The following is a 17,528-nucleotide window of genomic DNA, read 5'->3' as shown; positions in this document are numbered from 1 at the left end:
TTCACTTTACATCAAATAGTGTCAAATGTCAAACTGACACTCAGTTGGGTCTGGCAATCCAACTCTGTCTTTCTAATAAGCTGTATTTTCTTATCCTAAAGATCATAGTTTCATTGCTTCTCCTCTCTCCTCTAACCTCTCTTCCTCTCCCCGACCTGACCTCATACTTTCCTGAGAAGACAGAACCCATCAGATACTAATACTCTGTCTTCCTACCACCAAATTCACAAATACATGTGTTAGATTCCTTCCTGTTGCAAGCAGATTCTCCCATCTATCTGGTCTCTGGATCCCACTGCTCACCATCTCAAGGACACTGCTCTTTGAGATAACTGTTCTCTCCAAGATTCCACAGCCCAACCCTGGATCTCTTCCTCCTTTGTACAAATATATTCTAGTATTTGTCATTGTAAAAATAACCCTCCCTCCATCCCTAATCTCTGTAGCTCTTACGCAGCTCCTCCTGCTCATAGGCAAACTTCTAGAAAGCAATATCAACACGCCCTGGCTTCATATCCTCACCTCACATTGTCTTTTCAACCCGCATCAGCCAGCCACTGCCTCCACCTGGCCACCTCCCTCAGAAAGGCCACCAGGGACTTTCAGGTGGCCAAATCCAAAGAAGACGCCTCCATCCTTAGTTTGTGCTATTCTTTACCAGCATTTAGCATGGTTTGACCACACCCGCCTTCCCAAAACACATTCTTTTTTCAGATTCCTTGACATAACTGTCTTTGGTTTCTCTTCCCTCTTGCTTCTCAATCTCCTTTACTGGGTTTTAATTACATTCCCAGTTCTATGTGGTTAGCTCCTCTTTGTTTCCCCCTCAACCCTCTTCTCTCTCTACAGCTTCTTTTTGGCTATTTCATCAATTTCCTTAGATTAAATATCATCATTGTGGCGATGACCCTCATATTTACCCCTCCAGCACAGCCTGCCCCTGAGCTCCAGAGCCTTTTCTCCCACATGATACTTCATCTTCAATGTCTCACAAACACTTCCCACTGAGCATGTCCCAGCATCTCCCTTCCTTCCTGTCGGCAGCCTGCTGGACCGCCCTGGCTCCTTTCCAGCGCCACCTGCCCAGGCTGCTCACAGATCCTGAGACTCCCCAGGTCAGGAACACAGGCTCCTATTATGTCAGATTCTATCTCAGCACCTGTTTGAACCTCATTCCCATGCCTCATCTTCTCCACTGATGCCAAGGGGTGTTCTAACACCTCGGTCAGTCCGTTTCCCTGTCCCAGCCTTCCTGCGATTGCCCATCACCTGTGAGGCAGAACCTACACTCCCCACAGTGGCAGGGTTATGGCTCCCTACCCTCCATTCGGTATGCCATGCACAGCTCCACAACCATCCTCTCCTCCTAGCCTTGTGGAGGAACCCAGACCAGATCCTGTGAGTGTTTTAATGTTAGTCTGGAATAGTATCCTCCTCCTTCCCCATATTAAGAACATCCATCCTGTCAAACTCAGCTGGCTATTATTTAGTCTGAGAAGAGGCTGATAAATCAGGTTGACAGAAATAACAGATAGAAATAATCAGAAATCCATTCCTGAGCAAGAGCAAGCCAAAATTGAAGACCCCTGTTTTCATTCACTGATTCATTCCCAAATCCTAACTGAGCACCTACTATCTATGTCATGTTCTTAGGGTACAGCAATAAACAAGCAGGACACACACCTTATGAAGCATGTGTCTGGGGGTGAAACAGACACAAACGAGGTGACACAGAAGCAGACATAATGCAAATGCACATGCAGGTTACAAAGAAACACAAAGCAAGAAAACATGCCTAGAAAAGGATGAGGGAGGATGGAGGTATATTTTATAAAGAGTGGGCAAGGAAGTTTAAAAAAACAAAAATAAAATAATACGATTTCTTCACTCAAACCTGCCATTTATCACCTCTCTTGCCACCCAGCTTTTCCTTCTGATTTTCCCCAAAGACATAAATATTTGAAATGTTTCCTTTTTAAAGACAGAATAACAGTTTTAAAATTTCCTCCTTCTGCCTTCATGTGTAAATGTACAATAAACCTCTGAATCTGATGAGTTCTTTACTCAAAGGAGGTATCTGAGAGACTCTCCTTCATGCTAACAGTATTTTTCTGTCCACCTTCTTGGATGTAAGTACCATGAAGACAGGGACTAAACCCAACTTGTTCACCTCACATCCCTAGTGCCTGGCAGAGTGCCTGGTCTTAGGAAGCATTTGATAAATTAAGTTGAGTAAAGAGATTCCATCCATGGGCCACTCCTTGTCTCTACCATCTCTTCCTGGAAAGCTCAGCCAGCTCAGTCTCCAGGGAACCTCTTGATGAGCTTCCTTTTTAACAAAATGCTTTTTGACCCCTCTACCTACATGTGACAACAGGTGCTATGTACCTCTGTGGTGGGTAGTTCCTTCTCTCAAGACGATGTTCTCATTTCTGAACCCTCACTGAGAGCTCACTGCGCCCACCCCCCATCCCTAGGACTGGGAAATGAGAATACAGTGAGCCTGACGTAGTCTGAGCTTTCTAAGAAGCTCAGAGTTTCTGGGAAGGTAGCCAGGTAGGCAGTGAGTCACAAAGTATAGTAGTTCTTGATATGAATCTTGGACACCGATTACATTTTTATTTATATTAAAATTATTTTGGTTCTTGTTTTATCCTTCTAGATACACCCATGAGGGCAGGAACTGATTTGTGCCTTTTTAGAAATGGTCACAATAATTATTAAAATCCCTAGCCACAGCAGATATCCTTGTGCTGTATTAGAATAGATTCTACTACTGTTATCTTTAATAGCATATTCAAAGAAACTCGTTGTGTACCAATATCCCCAATTCTTGAATTTTAGCATAAACTCAGACATACCCATTTACTCATTCCCAAAACACGTACTGAGTGTCTTCATGGTGTCAGTAACACACCAGCAAAGAGTAAAAACTACTAGGATCTTTAGAAGATTCCAGTAGAGATGTGTAGACCGATCATCCCAGTGTGGGTGCGAGAGCAGTTAAAACGGGGTGTGCCCACAGTGCCAAGGGGACCAGGAGACAGCCACATGCTCACTTGGAGGAAGAGAGTGCTACCTTTGCTATTTGAGCTTGATCTGGAAAAACAGAAGGAGAGTGCTTGAGGGAGAAAAAAAGAGGTGCTCCGAGCAGAGGCCACAGGCACACAAAGTCATATGCTGTTTAATGATCAGAGAAGGTACAGGATTTGGGGAGGTGAGCGCATGGCCTGGAATGTTGGCTGGATTGGAGGTGGGGCTGGAAGGAAAGGTCCGTGGCCAGTTTTGAATGGCTTTGAAAACCTGTCTAAGGAGTTTGGGATATGGTATCGGCAATCAGATGCCTTTGAAGGTTTTACACACAGGAGGGGCACCATTAGATCTGTGATGTGGGGCTACAGCTGGCATCACTGGGCTATGAGGGACTGGCTGGGGGAAGGGGTTACTGTCCAGCTGTGGCAGTAGTCCAGACAGAGACAGTGAGTGCCCGGAAGGCCATCATACAGCTTTCTTCTGCTCAAACCCTGACCCAGTATCCAGAGACACAGGAGGCTTTGCCCCAATCACCCAGCAGCCCCCACACCAGAGGAAGCCTCCACCACCTGTGAGACCCATGACATGGCCCAGACTCCGACCCTGGCCCGACCCTGGCCCTGCCCTCCTAATTCTTCACCTGGCCACCTCCCAGCCATGTGAGAAGTTACTTGAGTGCGGTGGTCATGTCTCATCTAACTTTACCAATTCTATGTAGCAATGACAATCACAGTAAACATGTGCAAAGCAGGTCCCCTGTGCAGGTGCTCCTCTAAGCTCTCAACACACATAAACACAGTCCTCACAACCCTGCAAAACAGGTGCTCTCATATTCCCACTTTACACATGAGGGAACTGACACACAAAGAGATTAAGAACTGGAAATGACTGATATTTACTCAGCACTTATTCTGGGCCTGACGTAATTCTAACCTCTTCACTTGTGTGAAATCATCTAATCCTCACAGCAACCCTATTACAGTCCTTATCTTACAGGTGAGGAAACAGGCAGAGGATAAGTAACTCATCTAAGGTTAAGCAGCAAATTAGAAAAGATGCGATTTAAACTCTGGCAGTCTGCTCTGCAGCCTGGGCTCTCAGCCACCATGCTAGAGACAAGGTGGGGAGACCACCACAAATGACACTGGAATTTTTCAGTGAAAAGGGCCAGAAGCCACAGCCAGGTGAGCATCCTCATCCTGAGCAGAGTTCTTGGGCTGGCTGTCACCTGCCCCTCCTCTGCTGCGAAGTTGCTGGTCTCAGAACCCAAGGGCTTTCAGCCCCCCTTCTTTAGAAGTCACCCTGGAGGGAATGCTACTGGGGCAAGCAATGCTTGTCCCTGTTCCCTGGGGATGACAGCCCTTTGGGGAGTCTCAGTCCCAGGTGGGAGGATGGGATTACCTGGTACCCACAGATGTGTTGCATCAGGAAGTCACACATGGCATTACTGGTCAGGACTGAGTGCAGAACTTTCACAGCCGCATACATGGTATGATCATCTGTCGCTAAGGAGATGAGACCCAGGAGGATGGCAGGCCCACCAATGAAGTCCAGGCTGCTGGCAGCAGGGCTGGAGTGGAACACCCTCACCCCTATGTGACATAAAGTGGGCATTTCATCAACATGTCACAGCTTCATTGCAATGGGAAATGCCTCAACAGCACAGGAGGACCAATGAGCTACCAGTGCTACCATCCACCCACAGCCAGAGGGGCCTGTGCACCTGGGACAGGCTGGGAGGAAGAGCAGGAGGCTCTGAAAGTCTTATGTGGCTGGGAGATACTGTACTGTGCTAAGTCGTTTCTTTGCCATCAGAAGGCTGAACAGCCCAGAGTATTTCAGATTGCCACCCTCTGCCTTCACTCCAGAGTGCTGGATGAGCCAGATCCCTGAGCCTCAGTATCCCTTTTGTTCTATCAACCCATTGCTCTTGCCTGTCCTCTAGATCCTGCTGGGCAGGGCACTTGCACCAATTTGTTGCCTTGCTATTGCTCAACTGAATGGTGACCAGCAGTTTTCACTCAAACAACCACAATCAGTGCTTCTACTCAAAAGCCCCACTGTGCTCACTAGATAGACAGGTTCCTGCTGTCACAGACAGCAGCCTGGTTAGTAGCTGAGCCCCCTACTGATTGTCAGATGTGGCCAGGTGAACAGATCCTCATGCTTTCTGGGAGGCTCTCTTGCTGGATTCACTCCCAACTCTGGTCATCCCCATCCTGGTTCTCCAGCACATCACTCCAGAACCCCAGGGTGCACAAGCCATGACAGCACAAACCTTGCTTTCCAAATAGCAGCAAAACTTCCCAGCTGAACATACCTAATTGACCCACAGCAACAGCTCCAATGGTCCGCAGAGACCCTGACAGGTGGCCAGCACAATTCCTCAGCAAGAAAACGGGCATGGCATTGTCACGGGATGAAATGTTCATCTAGAGAAATGAGCAGCAATTAGTCCTAAGAAACTCCTGCAAAAGAAGAAGTGTTGTCCACGAGCTCCTGGAGGGCAGGCCCTCTGGGACCTGGCCCAGTGCTGACACTCCATGAGCAATGATCAGCGAATGAATAGCAATTGAACCAATGTCAGCAGATTGAAGCCAAAATTCAGGCTCATGCATTCTGCCCCCCAGGCTGTGGCTGAATTTAAGTGAGCAGCTTCAGTAATACGGTCTGAGCCACCAGTGTCCCACGTGCTTACAGTGAGGTGCTAAGAAGAGCAAGAGGGACCCAAGGACACTTTCAGAGGGAACAGCGCTACCAAGGTGAGGGCTGCCACCTTCTCAGACTAGGTTTGTTCAGGCTCTGGGAGCCCAGTCTCTACAGGTGTCAAAGGGGCAAGAAGAAAGGAATCCTGGCCTCCTATATCAGAAAGCAGTGTGTTGCTGCTAAGTCACAACTTTCATGATCAACAGGACCTGGTTCCTGACTCCCCATCCTCTGGGGGTACCCTCTGTCCATGAGAGTGAAGACAATATAAACAAATCAGCAAGTTTTCATCAGTGCTAAGCAAAAGAGCTCTTTATGCAAAATTTGGAAGTAAATTTAATGGCATCCCCATCTATAAACATATCTTCTTGTTGTTTTGAAAATTTACTGTTTTTTGTTTGTTTGTTGTTTTAATCACAGCAATACTGGGTGCTATGACTCACACCTGTAATCCCAACTACTCAGGAGGCTGAAGCAGGAGGATCACTTGAGCCCAGGAGTTTAAGACCAGCCTGGGCAACATAGAGAGATCCCATCTGTAAAAAAATAAAAAAATTAAAATTAAAAAATCCCTCAGTGTTAGTGGGTCATTAATACCCAGGACTAGGGAAGCTCAATAGTGTTTTCAATGCTGCAAAGGTATTTAAAACCTGTCATTTGTTCTTGTTCTTTTATTTATGATTTTTCTTCTCTGAATAATTATAAGTGAAAGGCTTAGTCTTGGAGGACGTCAGTGGGTGAGGAGGCATAGGATATTTTAACAAATGAAGTGGGAAACATGTATGTGTGTATCCATCTATACATGTGCAAACATGAAGTAGTGTCTACTTAAGCACTGAAAGCTAAAGCAAGCCATGAAACCAAGATTCTAACAGAGATTAGCAATGAAGTTAGAAGATGTACTTCTTTGGCGATCAGACGGCTGTCCACCTCATTGTAAGCACTTCTGATGTCCGCTACATTGGTGATAGAGGAGCTGGCTATGTGAAGTCCAAAAGAAACTCTTTCTTCTGCAACAAGGGGTGTGGCTTCACTGTCCAGGTCCTCCCCTGTAACAATACATGTTTATTGGTTTCTAGTCTCACTTTACAGAGAAGGAAATTACTCCTCATACAATTTAATATCTGTGTCACACAGCAAAATAATCACTGAGAGGAAGTTTGTATGTTGTCACATTGCATGTTTTTGCACATTGTATGTTTGCATGTCATTTGTTTTACCCTCTTGTCTGATGCTTATAGAAAACTCTGGGCTGAGTGTGGTGGCTCATGCCTGTAATCCCAGCACTTTGGGAGGCCGAGGCAGGCAGATCACTTGAGGTCAGGAGTTCGAGACCAGCCTGGCCAACATGGTGAAACCTCGTCTCTACTAAAAGTACAAAAAATCATGGCATGGTGGCACATGTCTGTATTCCCAGCTACTTGGGAGGCTGGGACAGGAGTGTGGCTTGAACCAGGGAGGCAGAGGTTGCAGTGAGCCCAGATAGCACCATTGCACTCCAGTCTGGGCGACAGAGTGAGAGTCTATCAAAAAGAAGAAGAGAAGAAGAAGAAGGAGAAGAAGAAAGAAGAAGAAGAAGAAGAAGAAGAAGGAGAGGAGGAGGAGAGGAGAGGAGGAGGAGGAGGAGGAGGAGGAGAAGGAGAAGGAGAAGGAGAAGAAGGAGAAGAAGAAGAAGAAGAAGAAGAAGGATGAGGAGGAGGAGGAGGAGGAAGGAAGAAGAAGGAAGAAGAAGGAAGAAGGAGAAGAAGGAGGAGGAGAGGAGGAGGAGGAGAAGGAGAAGAGGAGGAGGAAGAGGAGGAGGAGGAAGGGGAAGGGGAGGAGGAGGAGGAGAAGAAGAAGAAGAGGAGGAGGAGGAGGAGGAAGAGGAGGAGGAGAAGAAGAAGAAGGAGAAGAAGAAGGAGAAGAAGAAGAAGAGGAGGAGGAGGAAGAAGGAGGAGGAGGAAGAAGGAGGAGGAGGAGGAGAAACAAGAAGAAGAAGAAGAAGGAGAAGAAGGAGAAGAAGAAGAAGAAGAAGGAGGAGGAAGAGGAAGAGGAGGAGGAGGAGGAGGAGGAGGAGAGAACACTGTGGTGAACTCTCCCAAGATTTGTCTTACCATGAAATAGATGCACTCCAGGTGCGAAACTACCAGAGCTTAAAACATCTGTCAAGTATATAACCTCACTCCCTAAAACCAAACTGCTAAGTGACAAGAAACCTGACCTGAAATAGGCTGAACTGAAATGTCTAATTTTCAATGAGCTGCACAGCCATGGCAAACATCCCAGTTTGAATTAACATACTGGTCTTTAAGTCAATGAGACCCACTGTGCTAGTAGAGAAGGGTGGTATGAATATAGAATTGCTAAGACTTTGGCTCTAGACCTGACCTCGTCCCATTGCTCTGGCCAGTGCTATTTGCCACAGGAAATGAAATTCAAAGACATCATGGGCCTGGAGACAGAAATGCTCAACAGCACTCAATCGCCCTTCAGCACATACAGGCTGCTGACATAGATTCATTTATCATTCTTTCCAGATGGGAGCTGACCCCTTTGACTTGACGGAGCACAGAGAGCAATGCTCCCTGCTTGAATAACGACAATCAATAATGAAAATGTGGATGTTTTGTCTGCCTGTTTAATAATTGAAGACAACAGTATACTTTAGTTAAAAAGCTTCTTCATTAAAAGCAATGTGACTTATTTGTCTCATTCTCTTCTCTCTTTCTTTGCTGATGGTATTACCCAACCCACCTCTTCCCCATTAGGGACTTTGGAGTTGAAATCTGAAGATATTGTCGTTTCCTTTTCTGTGACATTTTCTCTTGGGTTGTAAATGTATAATGATACAATTACAGAGGTCTTCCCTAATGACTGACCTTAACACTGAGCTTGTTCTCTGCAAATACGCTATAAATAACCAGATGTCCATTTAAAAACTAATATCAGCAAGAACATTGTAAATCAAAACACTCCATACCTGGGACATGCACAGCTTGGAAGTTACCACAATATCTTGGGCCAAGTTTGTTAATAACTTCCAGAGTTTCCATTGAAATGGCTTCTTCAAAGAGGTATGTGGGGCCAAGACGCCAGATTAATGAAGATTTTTGTTTCCAAACTCTAGGGGTAGCAATATATCCATAAACATCCACAAATGCGGATGGATCCATAGAAAGGAAAGGCCCTGGTAGAGCCTGGATGTATAACATCTGTTAAAATAAAAAGGACAAGAGTAAGTAGTGTTTGATCTCAGAGTTAATCAAGTAAATACAAAGTGATATAACATGATGCATCTTATTCTCATCTCATAGTAAAAATGTATTTTATCTAAAAAATTAAAATATAATTCACAAACCTCAGAAGTATGCAGCAAAACAAGTTATTAAATGTGGAGTAAAAAACTGACACTGTCCTTCTGAAAATAAATTTGATAAAAAATATTAAGAAACAAAAAAAGTCCACCTTTTTTATCTCAGTCAATCTGCTAAGAACCTAAATGCCTAGTATTGGCAAATTAATAAAGTTTTATGTATGAACAACAATTACATACATACAGAGTGGAAAGGAAGAAACAGAACTGTTTCTATTTTCAGATGACATGTCCATGTAGAAAGTTCCAAGGAATTTTTTTTTATATCCTAGAACTAATAAGTGAATTCAGGAAGGTCACAGGATGCATGATCAATACACAAAAATCAATTTTATTTTTGTAGGCTAACAATAAACAGAAACTAAAATTAAACACAATAACACTTACAATTATGTACAAGAAAATGAAATAGTAAGACAAGTACAGGATCTGTATACTGAAAATTCCTAAGTGATGATGGAAAAAGTCAAAGATGACCTATATAAATGGAGAGACATACCAGGTTCATGGATAGAAAGGTTCACTATAGTAAAGATGTTATTTCCCCTCAAGTTGATCAGTAGGTATAATGCAATTCCAGAAAGGTTTTTTGTAGACTATCAGAATTCCAGCAAGGTTTTTGTAGTCATAAACAAGCTAATGCTAAACTGTGTATGGGAAGGCACAGGCCCTAGAACAGCTTAAACAATTCTGAAAAAGAAGAATTAATTTGGGGGAGGAACTACTCTAATAATGACTTATTATATAGCTATAAAATCAATATAGTGTGACATTGGTATAAAAATAATCACATAGATTGTCACATAGATCAATGCAACAGAATAGAGAACCCAGAAATAAACTTATAAGTAGGCTCACCTGATTTTTGACAAAGATGCAAAAGCAATTCAATTGAGAAATGATAGACTCTTCAACAAATGGTACTGGAGCAATTGAACATCCATAGGCAAAGAAATGAACTTAAACCTTACATCTTATACAAAAATTAATTCATAATTGATCACAAACTCAAGTGTAAAATGTAAAACTAGAAAATTATTAGGAAAAAAATGGGAGAAAATCTTCAGGACCTAGGGCTGGGCAAAATACTCTCAAATGACACCAAAAGCATGAGTCATATAAGGAAAAACTAATGAATTATACTTCAGCAAAACCAGAAACTTCACCCATGTGAAAGAGGATTAAAAGACATGCTACAGACTAGGAAGAATTATTGCAAATCACGTATCTAACAAAGGACTAGTATCTAGAATATATATATATGTGTGTGTATGTATAGACACACACATACATGTATATATTTTAAAACCCTTAAAGCTTAACAGTTTAAAAAAGTAAACAATGCGACCAGGTGCGGTGGCTCACACCTGTAATCCCAGCACTTTGGGAGGCCTAGGTGGGCAGATCACGAGGTCAGGAGATCGAGACCATCCTGGCCAACATAGTGAAAAACCCATCTCTACTAAAAATACAAAAATTAGCTGGGCATGGTGGCGGGCACCTGTAGTCCCAGCTACTCTGGAGGCTGAAGCAGGAGAATCGCTTGAACCTGGGAGGTGGAGGTTGCAGTGAGCCAAGATTGTACCACTTTACTCCAGTCTGCCAACAGAGCGAGACTCCATCTCAAAAAAAAAAAAGCAAACAATGCAATTAGAAAATAGAAAATGGGCAAAAAATATGGATGGACATCACTGAGGAGAATATACAGATGGCAAATAAGCACATGAAAAGGTGATGTTCAACCTCATTAGCCATTAAGGAAGTACAAATTAAAAACACAGTGAGCTATCACTACACAGCTATCATAATGGCTAATATAAAAATAGTGACAACGCTAAGTGCAGAAAAACTGCCTCACTCATTCATTGTTAGCAGAAATGTCAAATGATGAAATCATTTTCAAAATAGTTTGGCAGTTTCTTATAAACTAAACATTCAATTACCATAGAAACCAGCAATTGAACTCTTGGAATTCATCCCAGATAAATGAAAACTTAAACTCACACAAAAACCCATACACAAATGCTCACAAAGCTTTATTTGTAATGGCCCAAACCTGAAACATCCCAGATGTCCTTCAATGGATAAATGACTAAACAAACTATGGCATATCCATACCTTGAAATACTACTCAGAAATAAAAAAGAACGAAGTATGGATACAGGCAAAAATTTGGATGAATTTCCAAGTATACTTCCATATATTGCTGTGTGCTACATTACAATGTTCCAAGTCAGTGTCACAGCACATATGCAATGGTGGTCCATAAGATAATAATATCATATTTTTACTGTATTTTTTCCATGTTTAGAGTGTTTAGATACACAAATACCACTGTGTTACAGCTGCCTACAGTATTCAGTATAGCAACATGCTGTCTAGGTTTGTAGCCTAGAAGCAATAGGCTATACCATATAGCCTAAGTGTTAGGTTAAATGAGAGGTTAAATGAACTAAGCAGTATACAAGATTTTCTATACATTGAAGCCACACTATTTTTTTAAAGGGATAAAACTGAAATTACAAAATATGATAAAGTAGCAGGAGGGTAGCAAATCTTCTTTTCTCTATTTTTGAGCTATTTCAAAATGCATTTATATTATTCTTATAATTACTATAAAATCACTAAATATAAGAATATGTTTATAAATATGCACAATTGGCCCTGCATATCTGGGGGTTCCATATCCTCGGATTCAACCAACTTTGGATCAAAAATATTCAGGAAAAAGGACAATAAAAATAGTGCTATAACAATAAAAAATACAGAATGACAACTATTTATGTAGCATTCACATTGTATTAGGTATTATAAATCATCTAGAGCTTAGTTAAGCATGCAGGAGGGTATGCATCTGTTATTTGCAAATACTACACCATTTTATTTAAGGGACTTGAGTATCCATGCAGTTTGGTATCCAAGAAGGGTCCTGTAGCCAATCACCTGAGGAAACTGAGGGATGACTGTATTTTTCTAAATGAGAGTTTACATAATTTCAGAAATATTCTTTTTCACCCTACCAATTAAATGAGATTTTCAAATAAAAACAAACCAATTTTTCAGCCACCAAGCCTTGCCAGGAGTATGGTCTTCTGTACTCTCTTCTCTCTCTGTTCTCGCAGGCTCAGAGTCCTCCTCTCTCTCCCACACTGAAGCACCACTCACCCCTCCAACCCACCTTGCCCCTCTCTTCCCAAATTCCCAGTGTATGCACACTGCCCTGTTCAGGTTGACTAATAAATGTCTAATGTCTAAGATCGTTCCCAAATCATTTTGCCCAATTCAAGCTGTTAAAACGCTCTATACCATTCCAAATTTATCTAAGTTTCCTTTGGCAATAAAAACAAAGGCTCAGCATTTTGAGAAGGGCTGTTAAACTAGTCAGACTAAGCTAGAGTTTTCACATCTTACTCTTGCCCAACAGATGTCAGCATCAAAACACAGACCTTTATGTTTATCCCGATTGAGTTTCACTTACTGGTCCTGACCCAACTTGTTGAGATTATTTTGGAAAGAGGACTCTGTCAGTCTTGGTTTTGGCCACTCCATATAGCAACACACCCCTCCTGGCCTCCCTGCTGATGGCCCTAGGTTTAGTAGGTCCCTCAGAGAGGATGTTAATGCCTGTACCACTTCACCCAACCACACTACCAGCCAGTCATGTTCCTCCTGTGGCTGCACATTCAATTCAGTTCATCAAGTGTTTATTGCATGCTCACTGTGTGTCAGCCCCTGTGCCAAGTTCAAGGAAGGTACAAACATCAATAAGACATGCCTCAAGGTATATGAGGTATTTCACCACAATATCAACATGTTCTGCGAAAGAAGACAAGAACAAGTGAACTCAGTAATCAAGCCTAAACAGATAAAAACAAAGACATTGCAACCACAAAAGACACCACACATCCCATCCCAACTAATGTGAGGGACTTCTGCTTCCTCTCTAACAACAAGTCCAGCCCTTTTCCGCGTCTCTGCCTTCTGGATAAAAGTTATTAACATTCACAGTCACCAAATTGCGCCCCTTTCCGACAGCACCCAATTCAGAACAGATGGACCTCCACTTCTTTAAGCCCTCTTAAAAATCACCTAAAATAAGCACAGTTTCTGTAACAAGCCACTCCTAACTCCTTACTACCCTATGGGGTAGGGAATCTGTCACTACAGTCAGTTTAAATATAATTTTTATTTTATACTATATGTATGTTCCTGGAGGTCTTTGGCTTATAAGCATAAATAATTCTTAGAACCTAAAACAATTCTTAGCACCTTATACTATATGTATGTTCCTGGAGGTCTTTAGCTTATAGACATAAACAATTTTTAGTACCTAAAATATTAGCTAACATATAATAGATGCTCAATAAATATTTAATGAGGAGAAGAAGAAAGACAGAAAGGGAAAGAAGGAGGACTGATATTGTTAATAATTGGAGTAAAGGTCAACTATGTTTTGAAGGACTTGTTTTTTCAATGTCCCTATCAAAATCTTTCCGTTTGGCCAGGCATGGTGGCTCACGCCTGTAATCCCAGAACTTTGGGAGGGCCTGAGGTCAGGATTTTGAGAACAGAATGGTGAAACCTCGTCTTCAGTAAAAATACAAAAATTAGTGGGCATAGTGGTGGGCGCTTGTAATCCCAGCTAGCCAGGAGGCTGAGACAGGAGAATTGCTTGAACATGGGAGGCAGAGGTTGCAGAGAGCCGAGATCGCACCATTGCACTCCAGCCTAATGACAAGAGCGAAATTCCATCTCAAAAAAAAAAAAAAAAAAAAAATCTTTCTGGTCACCACTGCCTTTTTCTGATAACAGAACTTTACCAGAAGATGGTATCAAATTCACCTATATGGGTCCCACATAACTTGGGACTAAGAATTTATTCTTGCCTAATGACTCTTAACCTGGAACAGTTTTGACTCCCAGGGGATATTTGGCAATGTCTGGAGATGTTATTGGTGGTCACAACTGGACAGGGTTGGGGGAGGAACACTATGGCATTTAGCGGGAATCAAGAAACCCTGTGTATGTAAGGTTCTCCATTCTGGCTGCATATTAGAATCACCTAGAAAATTTTATAAACATTAGTAAATTGTCAAATTACCTGACCCACAGAGATTCTGATGTAATTATTCTGGGTGCAGCCTGTGCAAGAGAACTTTAAAAAGCCTTTGCAGGTGATTCTAAAATGCAGCCAGATTGGGATGCTCTCCCTGGAACCTGTGTGAAAATCCAACTGTACCTGCCCTCTGTGGTCTTCTGGGCTCTCTCCTCTCTGACAATGGCTGCCGGCTCCTGCCAGCTCCACCTTTTCCCAGCTTCCTCTTGTATCTGGAGTGTCTCTAAATGACAGCCATGAGATGCTTCCTTCAGCTATACATCTGCATTCCATTACCTTCCTCATGGTTTTTGCTCTAAATCTGGCGACATGTGTTGGTGTCTGCACACTCTAGTGCCCTGCTCCTCCGTGTGATACAAAGATGAGCTGCATTGGCCACACCTGGGAGCTTCTTGGAAAAGTCATACCTTAGGCCCTGCCCAGACCTTCCTGAGGAGTTTGCCCCTTAAAATGAGAAGCTTTGCTTTGTTCATTCTGGAGTTTTCTATTTTCATGAATATGACTATTCTTAGAGATCTGGATGCACATCTTGCCTTCTGCCCTGGTTGTGTGACTTTCAGTGCATTTTCTAAAGATGTCCTTTTCATGTCTGAGCTCACTCAAGTTTCCTGAACAGTAAGCGGGATTTCATTAGATGCCAGCCCTACCAGTAATAAATAAACAAAAGCAACAACAATAAAAAACATAGAATGAAACCAAGGTCACTTCAGGGTAGCAGCCGGCAGTACAGTTGTGGGGCAAGTGCAGCTTGGAGGAGCCATCTCACCTTGGCGGAGCCAATGACCTGTCCATCCAGACAGGTGGAAACTGTACAATGTCTTTTCATTTCCTTGGTGACAACCACAGCCAAGTGATGCCACTGACCACAAGCCAGGAGCTGGCCACACCTGACCTGAAGCTGGCGTCCTGCAGAAGGCTCAGAGTCATCCTCAGGTTCCATGACATCTGGAAGACAGCATTAACACTGAGTCTCATGTGTGGTGCTACGCTGCAGGAACCCAGGAGAATGGGGAGGGCACAGAGAGATGTCAACCACTGTGGGCCTTGTACCATGGAGCCCTAGCCCCTCCTCTCATGAAAAATGACAACAGCAGCAACAATCATTCCTTGAGCTCTTCCTTTGTGCCAGTTTTAAGCATGTTACAAATATCAACTCATGTCATAGCCCTGTGAAGTAGGTGCTCACACATATCCAATTTACCATCCTGAGGCACAGAGAGGTTGGGTGACTTGTCCAAGGTCATGCAGCCAGGATTCAAACCCAGAAACTACGCTTCAGGTCTACCCCAAGGTAGACTACCTCCACAGAGACTCCATTGCAGACTGAGTCCCAGAGAGTTGGATAGGCATTTGTGCTGTGTACAAGGGCGTCAGCCACCCCCACTGTTTCATAGGGCCTCCCACTGTTTTTCCTTATGAAACAGTGACACTCCCAGGACACAGGAGAATAACAAGTGGCCAGAATCCACTGGACTTGACCATCTCAGGCAAATGGGCCTGGAGGACAATGCTGGGCTCCATAGGGCAGAGCCAGGGCTGGCCTCTAGCATGGCCAAAGGAGGGGTGGCCCTGGGTGCCATGCCAAGCAAGGGCCAGCCTTCTGGGTTTGGGGTTAAGCATATGTGGAAGTGTCTGTAGCTGCTTTGGCTCCAGCTAAATTGTGTGTGTTCTTCACAAACCTCACATAGGAGAGGATGCAGCATGTGTCCCAGTGAGGCAAAGCCCTGGGTCCCATTGTGACTGTTCTGCCAGGGCGAAGTTTCTGGAAAGTCACTGAGCATCATCTCTGAAGCTGTGCCAAGGGCTGGGGACTCATCTGCCTGACACTTACAAGCCTAGAGCCCAGGCCACAGTGAACCACAACAAATATTGTAGACCTTTCACCAGGTGTGGAATCCAAGGGAGCAATTTCAAAGGATGAGGAGAAACAGAAGGTCACCAGGTTTCTAACCACACCTGTGTTGACAGCTTCTGACTTAGCCCCATTTTCCTGACATGTGGATGAAACTGGCTTTGGATCCCAGCACCTTACCCAGAGGCTGAAACTCCTTCTCTTCTGTGGAAACAACCAAGGAGAGGTCGTCTGGGCAGAGACTGACAGAGAAGCAAACAAAGGGCTGTTCGGTCCTGGCCAGGTGACGCACCAGCGTCAGGAAGCGCAGCGGGTGGCCCTCAGTGGCAGCTCCGTGCCGGCTGATCAGGAACCAACAGGAGAAGGTCAGGCCTCCGGGAGGAGGGAATGGTCTGGTGGCACCTGGGTAGGAACACAGGCATGCCCTCAGGCTTTTTTCTGCCCTGCTGAGCAAGTATGTTCAGATTCACTGTGGTGCTGATTTAGCCTGGTTGCAGCACCTATTGGGTGCCTTGCCTAATCACCAGTTGTCTCCTCCCCATTATGACACGCTGCCTTGCCAAAGGAGCAGAGAAGACCTCGATCTCCCTGAGGTCCATCACATGTGGGCCCTTGATCAGCTGATCTACAGCCAAGCAGTGTGCTCTGTGGGGCAGAGGACCTTGGCCTAGCTCAGCTGAAACTTGGATGGGAAAGGGCACTAGTCTAAGAATGCCATGTGCCCTCCCATCCCATAACAGGGTTGGCGATACAGACAGATCCATTGTCCTCATGGAACAGGCAGGATCAGCTGCTGTGTCCTCAGACTTGGTGCCAACTCACATGGAAAAAGGTTATGAAGGCAACGGCTCCCCAGCACCCATGATCCCATAGAAACCCCAAACCCAATTCTCCTAACAGAGTGTGTGACTCTGGCAGCATCAGGCACTTGCACTGTTCCACCCAGTGGTTTTTCAGCTGGGTGCAGTGCTGTGCATAGGAGCCACTTGCCAAAGATTGGTCTGTTCCCGATGGCTATCAGCCCAACCCATATTTCTCTCTAGAGAGGGATCTAAGGCGGGTAATGTGTCTATCTCAGCCTACATCAGTCACCAGCAAAATGAGCCAAACCTAGGCTCAGTCCATCAATGTCAATTGAATCCCTAGCTATGGGCTGGACCCCTAGGATGCACAATGAACCGAACACCTTGCTCTAAAAGAGGAGCAAAGTTGAAGAACAACTCATCTGCAGATACTCAGGACCAAAGGCAAGACTCATGTTTGCTTTTCTCTTTTTGAAACTGGGTCTTACACTGTAGCCCAGCTGGAGTGCAGTGGTTCAATCATAGTTCATTGCAGCCTGGAACTCCTGGCCTTAAACAATCCTCCTGCCTTGGCCTCCCAAATTACAGGTATTACAGGTGTAAGCCACCATGTCTAGTGCAGCTCACACTTTCCTGAAACACCAAGTAAAAATCTGCAATCAAGGC

General features: G+C 44.0%; 1 protein-coding gene across 3 annotated transcripts in view; it reads right to left on the bottom strand.

The window, feature by feature from the left end:
- WDFY4 (WDFY family member 4) overlaps positions 1 to 17,528 on the bottom strand; it is a 302,160-nt gene that overhangs the window by 191,721 nt on the left and 92,911 nt on the right. For all 3 annotated transcript variants that reach the window (XM_033209238.1, XM_033209235.1, XM_033209236.1), the window contains exons 18-23: positions 16,240 to 16,461; positions 14,974 to 15,152; positions 8,699 to 8,930; positions 6,643 to 6,788; positions 5,354 to 5,465; positions 4,435 to 4,625 (exon numbers count right to left, since the gene is read on the bottom strand). In XM_033209238.1, coding sequence (XP_033065129.1) covers positions 4,435 to 4,625; positions 5,354 to 5,465; positions 6,643 to 6,788; positions 8,699 to 8,930; positions 14,974 to 15,152; positions 16,240 to 16,461 — 1,082 coding nt within the window. The remainder of the gene's footprint in view (positions 1 to 4,434; positions 4,626 to 5,353; positions 5,466 to 6,642; positions 6,789 to 8,698; positions 8,931 to 14,973; positions 15,153 to 16,239; positions 16,462 to 17,528) is intronic.

The sequence above is a fragment of the Trachypithecus francoisi genome, unplaced genomic scaffold (genome assembly GCF_009764315.1).
Source record: "Trachypithecus francoisi isolate TF-2019V2 unplaced genomic scaffold, Tfra_2.0 Lachesis_group9, whole genome shotgun sequence".
NCBI lineage: Eukaryota > Metazoa > Chordata > Mammalia > Primates > Cercopithecidae > Trachypithecus > Trachypithecus francoisi.
This window is presented reverse-complemented; position numbering and strand designations above follow the sequence as displayed.